Source organism: Podarcis pityusensis, assembly GCF_964106645.2.
Source record: "Podarcis pityusensis genome assembly, chromosome: 5".
Lineage (NCBI taxonomy): Eukaryota > Metazoa > Chordata > Lepidosauria > Squamata > Lacertidae > Podarcis > Podarcis pityusensis.
In genome coordinates, this window is record NC_138032.1 from 94,967,660 (window position 1) to 94,979,157 (window position 11,498).

General features: G+C 44.6%; 1 protein-coding gene across 1 annotated transcript in view; it reads left to right on the forward strand.

Annotated features, from left to right (window-relative positions):
- SEMA3A (semaphorin 3A) overlaps positions 1-10,765 on the forward strand; it is a 186,356-nt gene extending 175,591 nt beyond the window's left edge. The window contains exons 15-17 of the mRNA XM_081005480.1: positions 1,361-1,428; positions 6,429-6,571; positions 9,151-10,765. Coding sequence (XP_080861606.1) covers positions 1,361-1,428; positions 6,429-6,571; positions 9,151-9,606 — 667 coding nt within the window. The 3' untranslated portion in view covers positions 9,607-10,765. The remainder of the gene's footprint in view (positions 1-1,360; positions 1,429-6,428; positions 6,572-9,150) is intronic.
- The last annotated feature ends 733 nt before the right edge of the window (positions 10,766-11,498 follow it).

An 11,498-nucleotide genomic window follows, 5' to 3' on the forward strand; every position in this document is an offset into this window, starting at 1 on the left:
ATAACCACTTGAGGGAGTGGATCTTCCCTGGGCCAGGTGTTAGCTACCCGTAGCCTGTCTACCTCTGAATCACTGTTGATGAAATGAAATAATCTAAAGAGACTGGGTTAGAGAAATCTTGGCTGATCTCACTTTCTCTGAGAAGATGCCGCATTTGAGATTGGGCTGCATCCATGCCACACACTGAAAGCGCATTCGAAGCGTGTTATTTACCTCAAAGAATTGTGTGCTTGCCATTTGATACAGGTTGCTAGGAGGTGTAACTCTGAGAGGGGAAAGTTGCAGTGCCCAGAATTACTGGAGGGAAGGAATGTGTTTTGAATGTGCTTTAATGGCATTGTGTGCATATGGCCGTACTCTAGATTGAAGGACGCCATGGCTCCCTGGTGCGCACGCCGAACTCTCCTGAATCCAACTGCCTGCATCTCAGACACTTAATTTAGTTGCAATCAATACCCCTCAGGGCCTTGGCTACTGCAACAACAATGCTCCCTTGGGTTGGAATTATTGACTTCTGAATGCGAACACTGACAGAAAATGGTTAGGACTTTTGTTCACAAAAGGAATGGATCATTTCCTTCAAGCATCCATATCTCTGGGTGACATCTCTCTCTGAATATAACTAATAATATCCCTAGCGTTGTCTGGTTGACCCATTTGCTTTCCTGACAGAGGCATCCAGCAGGATTTCCCCAAATTGTTTTTAAGCCAAGAAAATCTTCACCAGCTCAGTTTCTGTGGGTCAGGCTGCCCTTCTAAAGCATTCCCCCCCCCTTTTTTTGTTGTTGTTGAGTCATTTAGTTCTTCGTGACCCCATGGACCAGAGCACGCCAGGCACTTCTGTCTTCAACTGCCTCCCGCAGTTTGGTCAAACTCATGCTGGTAGCTTTGAGAACACTGCCCAACCATCTCGTCCTCTGTCACCCCCTTCTCCTTGGGCCCTCCATCTTTCCCAACATCAGGGTCTTTTCCAGGGAGTCTTCTCTTCTCATGAGGTGGCCAAAGTATTGGAGCCTCAGCTTCAGGATCCATCCTTCCAGTGAGCACTCAGGGCTGATTTCCTTCAGAATGGATAGGTTTGATCTTCTTGCAGTCCATGGGACTCTCAAGAGTCTCCTCCAGCACCATAATTCAAAAACATCCATTCTTCGGCGATCAGCCTTCTTTATGGTCCAGCTTTCACTTCCATACATATCTACTAGGAAAACCATAGCTTTAACTATACGGACCTTTGTTGGCAAGGTGATGTCTCTGCTTTTTAAGATGTTGTCTATGTTTGTCATTGCTTTTATATATATTTAAAAATACAGTGAATGAATGCAATGGAGATTTACTGGTTTCTCTAATATGTTTCCTTTAGACGCACTAGACGACAAGATATCCGAAATGGTGACCCTCTGACTCACTGCTCTGACTTACAGCATCATGGTAAGACGCTTGATCATTACGTGATCCTTACTCAGCCAAAGGAAAGGATCAGGAATGGAACCAGAGCAAATCTATTCCTCTTTACCTCTAGGAAAACAAGCATAACAGCCTCCAATGTATGCTTACTTGGAAGTCTAGCCCACTGAGTTCAAAATGAGTGCTTTTTTCTGGGGGGACACAGGGGGACACATACCCCTAAACATTTTGTGAATCTTTGTACTGTATTTATTTTCCCCCAATCTGAACTATAAAATGGTGATTTTCTTGAGTAAAAATGAGAGTACCCGGTGCCGGATTTACGTATAAACTAAACAAGTTATAGCTTAGGGCCCCACTCTGTTGGGGGCCCCCAAAAAAATTTAAAGGGGAAAAAAACTGGATGTACATTTCCAAAATATAAGATAAAAAACAAATAAAATAAAACCTACACACAGCAACAGTGGCAAATGGCTTTAGATACCTATTAGGTCCATAAACTACCATATAGCATATATTCAACACACACAAAAAGCGACAATTTGTTGTTGACAAAGGACAGCTGGACATATAAAGGGCCCCGTTACTTTCAGTAGCTCAGGGCCTCATTAAACCTAAATCCAGCCCTGAGAGTACCCATAAACATTTTTTTAGGGGGGAAAAAGCCCTGCTCTTGAGTAAATGTGTGTACAATTGTAGCCTAAAGCTGCAGTGCTTTGATTGTGATGGCTGCACTGCAGGGGGTTGGATTAGATGACCGTCAGGGTCCCTTCCAACTCTAGAATTCTATGATATACTTATGTAGGAATAACTCCTATTGAAGATGAAGAATTTATGGACCTTAAGATCCTCCATGGGGCATACCAGGAGAGGCGGTCCCTTAGGTACAAGGGTCCTAGGCCATATAAAATCACTTACAGCGCAGTTCTGTGCTCGCCTACTCAGAAGTAAGTCCACTGAATTCAATGAGGAAAGTGAGCCTAGAGGGTTGCAGCCTAACTGGGACTAGTTGGTTAAACCAGCCAGCAACCTTGTGTTGGTTCCACAGTTGTTCACTCTGGTTAGTTGATTGATAGCTGCTTGTCTCTCTTCATTTTGCTTGTATTGGGGCAGTTAAAGAGCGCTATAAAGTATATTGTTATTGATTTAAAATTCCCAGGCCAGGCAAAGGATGGGACATAAACCATTTTTCCCAGTTCACCAATTATTCACATTCCAGTACAGTACAGGAGTGGAAAATACAGCTTTTGATCTTATGCAGCACTGCCCTCTACTGGAGAGATGCAGCTATTCCTGGTTTTATGCTAGACATAGAGTCTGACTAGATAATCCTTCATGTGCAGGCAATAGAAAAAAACGAAGACAGATACAGGATAGATATGTTCTTTGTTATTGTTTAGTCGTGTCCGACTCTTCGTGACCCCATGGACCAGAGCACGCCAGGCACTCCTGTCTTCCACTGCCTCCTGCAGTTTGGTCAAACACCTGTTAGTAGCTTCGAGAACACTGTCCAACCATCTCATCCTCTGTCGTCCCCTTCTCCTTGTGCCCTCAATCTTTCCCAACATCAGGGTCTTTTCCAGGGAGTCTTCTCTTCTCATGAGGTGGCTAAAGTATTGGAGTCTCAGCTTCAGGATCTGTCCTTCCAGTGAGCACTCGGGGCTGATTTCCTTCAGAATGGAGAGGTTTGATCTTCTTGCAGTCCATGGGACTCTCAAGAGTCTCCTCCAGCACCACAGATATAGATTGTGGCTTATGTCTTGCTCACACCACTTCCCAAACCAAGAGAGGGAGCACACTGGATGCAGAGTAAACAGGAATGGGCAGACAGCCAGGCCCTGGACACAATATTTTCAAAGCACGCTTGAAGCACACTTCCCACCCACTCAAAGAAATCGGGTCACCGTAGTTTATCCACCACAAAGTCATAGTTCCCTGCAACCCTTAACAAACTATTGGGCCCATAATTCTTAGAGGGAGAGAATGTGCTCTGGATGTGCTTTAAAGTTGTAGTGTGTACACAGCCCATTAAGACTCTGTTCTGCTGCCATTACAAATAAAGTTTTCTGTGTTGATGTTCATTCCAAATCCCTGACACAATGCTTCTCAAGTAGAAACATTTCAAAGATGAAACTCAAAGGTCGCTCTGCTCATCCCCCTGTTGAGGGAGTATTCCATTTACTTGCTGGGAATCAAGTTATCACAACCCAAAGAGAAAAGAAAACCGGAACAATTCATTTCTTATTGATTTGGTGTCTGTTGATGACTTGATATTTCATTTTTACAAGCTGGGTGGCAATAATTCATTTTATTCACCCCCAACACACACTTGCATCTGGATGGCTGCATGTTGTTAATGTACAATTCCTGTGTCAACATCAGAGCAACTGGCCTGCCAGCTTTTTTCCTTTTGGCAGCACAGTTTAGCAAACAGCTTTTTGTTTGCTAGATTAGTGCACAGCCAGCATGAAGTCAAACAAGACTTGACAATGGATTACACTGCAAGAGGCTCTTAGTCACATAGCCCTCATTTCTAGAACAAACAAACAAAAATGGGGTTCTGTAAAGATTCTGAACCTGAAGCAACCCCCCACCACCAAAAAGACCAATCTTAATCAAAGTAACCTTGCACGATCTAAACACCCCTGGGCATTGCTGAGGGCTGTGTTGCCCATTGCAGCACAAAAAATGTTCAGCAATCCCATGACACACTTTAGAGTAATCCATTTATTTTCCTGGGCTCTCGTCTAACAATGTGCCCTCTGTGGCAGCCTAAGAGCCATGAGCAGAGGGGAAATGAACATTAACACCTTTTCAAAATGTTTGCCCAAGAGGGCTAGTATTGTGGACTCGGAAGCAGTTTTCATGCTTTGGCGTAAGGAGGTAATTGTTCTGCTTCTTGGGCAACCGATTTCGCAAGTAGAAAAACATGCAGCACGCGGTGTAAACCAGCCTTTCTGTTTTTGCTTATCCTTTCTTGTGTATTTGCTCCCAATAGTTATTGGGCCATTGCAATTTAAATCCCATTTTAAAAGGAGGGGGGCGGTTAAAATGAAGTCTTGAAATCTTAGACCTTAATGCCTTTGTGGTGCTGCAGCAGAAGCAACTGCCATATAAATCCAAAGGCAAGCCAACATTTCTTGCAAATTGATGGATAACTTGAAAACAATGTTGTTACAAAAAGGAAGTAATTTATTTCACTTTCTTTCACTCGTCCGCAAGGTCTGGTTTATTAGGCTTGTTATGTTTCCATAAATTATTACGGCTTACAAGAGGAAGTGATTAATTGAATAATGTTTCCACAAAAACAAGATTTCTGGTCATTAACAGCTGCAGCAGCAAACTGCAGTGCCATATAACCTAAACGCACTTTGGTATTTTATTTTATTTTTGAAAGCCTTACATTTTATGGCTTTATGTTGAAGTAGATCATAGACCTCTTGAGGCACAATTAGATCTTCTGACACCACACCCAGACTATTGAAAAATTGTTCACGCATTTGAAAAAATATCTCATCTTTTAAGCCAATGAAATGAAGCTAAGGGATAAAGTGAGTCAACTTGTGCCATGAATTAATATATTTGTTTTTAAAAATCTTTGTCATATAATAATTAATTAATGCCCACGATATGTGAGGTTTTTTTGGTTTGTTTTTAATATAATTGACTCCCATTTAAGAAAAGAGCATGCTTAGGACTAGTGCAGTCATTCCTGAGGGTTTAGTAATACATAAATGAGTTAAAATATCCTCTGGGATCATGCACTCCCTCCCCTCTCCCTTCTGGGACACAAATTCTGGAAGGTCAGGGCAGGACCATGTCAGCCTGAGGTGACCCAGGACCATAATCTCTGTGACAAGCCAATAAAGGTAAAAGTAAAGGGACCCCTGACCATTAGGTCCAGTCGTGACCGACTCTGGGGTTGCGGCGCTCATCTCACTTCATTGGCCGAGGGAGCCGGCGTACAGCTTCCAGGTCACGTGGCCAGCATGACTAAGCCGCTTCTGGCGAAACAGAGCAGCGCACGGAAACGCCATTTACCTTCCCGCCAGAGCGGTACCTATTTATCTACTTGCACTGCTTTCGAACTGCTAGGTAGGCAGGAGCTGGGACCGAGCAACGGGAGCTCACCCCGTCACTGGGATTCGAACCGCCGACCTTCTGATCGGCAAGTCCTAGGCTCTGTGGTTTAACCCACAGTGCTACCTGCATCCCTACTGTGACAAGCCAATAGCTGGGCCCAAAGAGCGAGTCAGGACTGAAGAAGAGGCAAGACCAGGAAGCTACATGGCCCGGAGGCTGTGCACATGTTGTCTTTTCCCCTGGCTCCAGTCCGCTCCCACTGCTGGCTCAGGATTTGGTCTACACATGACATTTCCCTGTCGTTTATTGAGAAATACTACTGTTTTAGGTGGTTCCCCTCAAACCAGCTTCAACCCGAAAGGGAAACTCAAGCCATGTTCCGTTAAGCCAAGGTGTGTATGTTTGAGACAGTCACTGTCCATGCACAGGTGACAACTGGAGAGGTTTCAAGGGTGGAGAAGCCAAGCAGGTAATGTGCATCAGGTGGAGACATCTCCGCTCTGGTGCAGCAGGCTAATGCAACTTGACATGTAGACGGGGAAACAGCGTTGCTGTGTTTTGAACCGCTAATCTATACATATCCTGAGTCAGACTGTCAGTTCCATATTACTCTGTATCACCTGCTCTGATCTGCAGTGGCTTTTCAGGGTTTGAGGTGGCTGTCTTTCTCAGTCCTACCTGGAGATGCCTGGGATTGAACGTAGGAGCTTGCGCCTGCCAAGCTGTCCCACTGTGCTGCAGCCCTTCTCCAAAGACAGGGACTCACCAGATGTCTTCATTGGTCAAGAAAGTCTCAGCTGGACCAGGAAGCCCTTTCTACTCCTTCCTGCCCAGAAGGATGCAGTGGCCGGCCTGGGTGGGCAGAGTCAATCCAGGGCCTGACGTTCAGTTCTTCTAGTAACATTCAGATGTCCTTGTTTTTCCTTCCTTGTTCCCTGCAGATAATCCAAGTGGACATGGGCTGGAAGAGAAGATCATCTACGGAGTGGAGAACAGCAGCACGTTCCTGGAATGCAGCCCTAAATCTCAGCGTGCTCTGGTCTACTGGCAATTCCAGAAGCAAAACGATGACCGAAAGGAAGAGGTATGGGCTCTTGAAAGTGCATCCCAGGACTTTCTGGTTCAAAAGTGTGTTCAGTCTCTCTGGCCAGGTTCTCAAGAATCTGGGACCCATAGGTCTCACTTCAGTCTGTAGCAGCAGGACTCACATGATTAAATGCTCCTGCATACAACAACACCACCACCCCTCCCCCCCCAAAAAAACACCCTTCTACATAGATGAGATGTCAGGGAGAAAGGCTATAGCCTAGCTTTCTCCCTGACATGTTGCTGGGCCCTTTACAAAATAAATAAAAATAAAGCAAAATTCAGTTTTGTGGGGCCCCAGCTTCTGTCTGAAATGACCAAGGCACAAGTTTGTAGTTTTATTCCTACCTCCACCCTGCTTCTTGCTCACTCCCCCCCCCCCACAAGAAAGCAGAAGAGTTGGGTGTGGAAACATCTCAAGGAAATTGGGCTGTTTCCAAACCTGCCAGTTTTAGGAGAGACTGTGGAGGCATTTGGGAGGTGGCAGCTTCTATATCCCTGCCGCAAGGCCCAATATTTACCTCATAAGGAACAGTGATTAGATGGGCACCAGCTTTAAGATGTCTAGAGAGCCCGACTCTCCCATCCTTATGAAGTAAATAGCTTGAGCTCAGGGACTCAGCTGCTGTGCTAAACCCATTGTTAGTGTAAGCTCTTAAAATTCCTCCATGGTGGTCATTTGCTTTTTGCTTCCATGATGATCTTCACTTCAGGAGCTCAAAGCAATGTCGTTCCCGTATCCTCAATCTGCGCCATCTTTGCACCTTGCAGCAGCAGCAACAAAGACGCCCTGAGACCCTCATGAGGATGCTTAGCTTCTGATGTAATCCCCATGGAAACAAAAAGCTTTCCTGGCCGTTATAGACGGAAATGGTTAAGTGAGGAGTTCGGTGTCTCCGCTCCTGCCCTTGCACGGTTACCTATATAATAATATGGTTGTGCTTTTCATTTCCCCAGGTGCTCTGGGGGATTAGTAGGAATGTAGACATCCTACAAGTCTGGAAGGCCACTTCATCACCTCATTTTTAACAGAATAACCTTTCCCCTGCTGGCTAGACGCCACCTGAGGGTGGGGGAGAGGAAAGAAAGAAAGAAAGAAAGAAAGAAAGAAAGAAAGAAAGAAAGAGACAGTTAAATGTTATTTTGCATGAAGAATCCAAGGGACATATTTTATTCACAGCTAGAGGTTTTGTATAGTTAAGTTTCTAAAAGCTCATTATTTGAGGGTTGGGTGTGTGTCCCCCCAAAAAAGGGGTGGGAAGAATAGAGCATGTTCTATAAGACCCGTCATGGTACAAAATAGCATCTGGCATTTGCCCTTCTTTAGCCACATGGATAAAGTTGGTGGATTTTATCATTTGTGCAATCCTTCACATGTTCACTCAGAATCATGCTTACTGGGTTAAGTGGGACTTACTCTTAGGTAAGTGTACACAGGATTGCAGCCAGTGTATGCGCCTGTGTTATAAATGTACACACACAAACACACACACACACACACAGTCCCCTTTGGCAAAGAAATGGAAGATGGCAGGCAGGTATCTTCACTAGTCCGTGTCTCCCAAAATGATCTCTGGCCAGGTACCATTACTACATAAGCTGTGGCTGAAAAGTTCTTTTGTTTCTTCATTGAGACATGGTTTCACTTAGAGACCTAGATTTGGACCAGAGGACTCCAGCTCCTGCCCCACATCTCCTAAGCTCCGATTAAACTTTTGAAGTGGGAAGCTGCATGCATGCAGGTCTCTTTCACTGCCCTGATTCCCATAGATTCATTTTTGTAGCCATTTGAAATCCTAACATTTTTTTCTGCCCTGTAACATTTTTTTCTCCATTTCTGAACACTGTAACATACGACGAGGTGTGCTGGAAATTCCATTTCAGGGCAAACAGCCTCATAATATGCTTGGTTGTTTTAGCGAGTTCTTGACTGGTTTCAGAGAGCATGGTGTTTATCATATTTGGATCCCCATTCCTTCCAAAAAACCTTAGAGTAGCATTCTGTTTTTATATCAAAGCACCTTCAGTAAAGGTAAAGGTAAAGGGACCCCTGAACATTAGGTCCAGTCGTGACCGACTCTGGGGTTGCGACGCTCATCTCGCTTTACTGGCCGAGGGAGCTGGCATACAGCTTCTGGGTCATGTGGCCAGCATGACTAAGCCGCTTCTGGCGAACCAGAGCAGCGCACGGAAACGCCGTTTACCTTCCTGCCGGAGCGGTACCTATTTATCTACTTCCACTTTGACGTGCTTTCGAACTGCTAGGTTGGCAGGAGCTGGGACCAAGCAACGGGAGCTCACCCCATTTCAGGGATTCGAACCACCGACCTTCTGATCAGCAGGTCCTAGGCTCTGTGGTTTAACCCACAGTGCCACCCGCGCCCCCCTCTGTTAGGTAGTTGAGGCTAAATCACCTAAAGTCTTGTTCAGTGAGCTTCATGGCTGAGTACAGTTTCAAATCCTGGTCCTCTGCTATCCAAGTGTACTACGCGATGCTGCCACACAGTGTTGAGGCTTTGTGAGAGAGCCGGAGAGGACTATTGAGAACAGTGACCCCTTTCTTTGCCTCCTTGACAGATCAAAGTAGATGATCGCCTGATCCGGACAGAGCAAGGTCTACTGCTGCGGAGCTTGCAGCGGAAGGACTCAGGCGTTTACTTCTGCCACGCTGTGGAGCACGGCTTCATGCAAACTCTCCTCAAGGTGACCCTGGAGATCATCGACACGGAACACCTTGAAGAGCTGCTTCATAAAGAGGAAGAGGGAGATACCTCCAAGATCAAGGAAGCTTCTAACAGCATGACCCCAAGCCAGAAGGTCTGGTACAGAGACTTCATGCAGCTCATTAACCACCCCAACCTCAACACCATGGATGAGTTTTGTGAGCAGGTGTGGAAAAGGGACCGCAAACAACGGCGCCAGAGGCCCGCCAATGCCCAGGCGAACACAAACAAGTGGAAGCATCTACAAGAGAACAAGAAAGGCAGGAATAGGAGGACCCATGAGTTTGAGAGGGCGCCACGGAGTGTCTGAGCTACAGTTACCTCTAGGAACTTCATCCAAGTAGAAACTTGCATAGACAAGATAACTGGAAATAAAATGCAATATACGTGAACTTTCCCCATGGCATTTTATGTGGATGTTTACAAAGAGCTAGGAGGCTCAAACAATTTCCATCTTGTTTGAAATGAACCCAGTTTGTTTGTTAAAAAAACACACAAACCACTGAACCTCTACTCTCCAGCATTTTGGGGACATAAGCTTGTTCCGAAACTAACTTATTGTTTCATGGGATCTGCAGCAAGGCTGTCTCGGCAATCCCCTTTGGACTTGAGGTATAAAAGTGTCACCTGCCATTCTGCCATTTTGAAAAAGAATAAAAGAGGGAGGTGCAGAACAGCTCTCATCAGCCATGCTAATTTTCCTGAACTTACCTAAAAACTTGCATGGACCTTTATCCAGCTGATGAACACCTTCCCACTTGGTTGTACACATGACTGTTTTTTGTCCCGTCCCCCCCTTTCTGGTCTACAAGTCCTCTTGTTTAGATATGTACTGGAAGAAGGAAATCAATACTGTGCTTGATTGCTTACTGAAGTCGGAGCGCCAAGAACCATTAATTATCTGAAGCAGCAGCAAGTGGAACATTCTGACCTACTACTGATGACACCCCTAACCTTTGACCTAAAGATGTATTTTATTAAAACAATTATTTAAATGTACCACAACCAATATGCAGTCAAAGATAGCTCTTGGTGGGTGGGTGGGGGAGGAAATAGAATAGGCTTTTGTCTGACAATATTCTAATATTCTAATTTTTAATTATTTTAAATAGGGAAAACAAAGGTTTCTGTTGCTCAATTTTAAATGTCTGTTATCAAACATTTGTTCAACACAGTCAGCAAACTCAGCTCCTTGCCAGACATTCTCTATGATGAGTAACTTCCAACCTGATTTATCCTTCCAAACCAAGTTTTTTTCTGGCAAAAGAGTCTGTATTGCATGGACAGATTTTCTTTTTTTCCTCCCTAATTGTTCAGTATGAAAGACTTCAGCTTGTATAATACTTTGATACAAACAGAAATGGATTGAAGCAATGAAGGGAAACTTGGTTGACTTAAGCTGTATATTTTATTTTTAATTTCAAAAGACTGTGAATAGCATTAAAATATCTCCTCTGCTCATGACCTCATTATGTGGATGGCAAAAACTCAACACTGTAAGATGCAGAATCCATCTGACCTGCTCATACAGTCAATGTCGTGGTTTTCAGATGGCATTCTGGCAGTGCCTTGTATTCTTTGGAGATGTCTAGGGTATCTCAATGAGAAGAGCTGCACCTGGGTAATATTGGGTATGTATGACACAGAAAGCAATCATAAAGCCTAATGGACTTGGGCCAAGTGGTTGTGTGGACAACACAAATTGGAACATGCCCCAGAATCTCTTTGACGCAATAGAGCCTCCAGGGCTTTCAAGTTAATGTGAAAACAATGCCCCAAAAGTAGAAGGTCTGAAAACTGCTGGATTAGCAAAGTGTTGACCTTTATCCAGAGAATAACAGGGGTACCAAAAGACTGTGTACACACATACACACAAGCCCACACAGATATATGCAGTACAGAATGCACTCACAAGTAGAATGGATTTTGCAATATTTCCTTACTGGATATGGGATCTCTTATCCCTATTTAGCTATCCCTACTGGTATCTGCAAACGTATTTCCATGGCCAAATTTGTGCCATCTACATCCAGCTTTTGCATTCCCTGAATTTCCAACTAGCAGTGGTTTTACATTAGGAACAATATAATAGTCCAGCAGCACCTTAAAAAAGGTAAAGGTAAAGGGACCCCTGACCATTAGGTCCAGTCGTGGCCGACTCTGGGGTTGCGGCGCTCATCTCGCTTTATTGGCCAAGGGAGC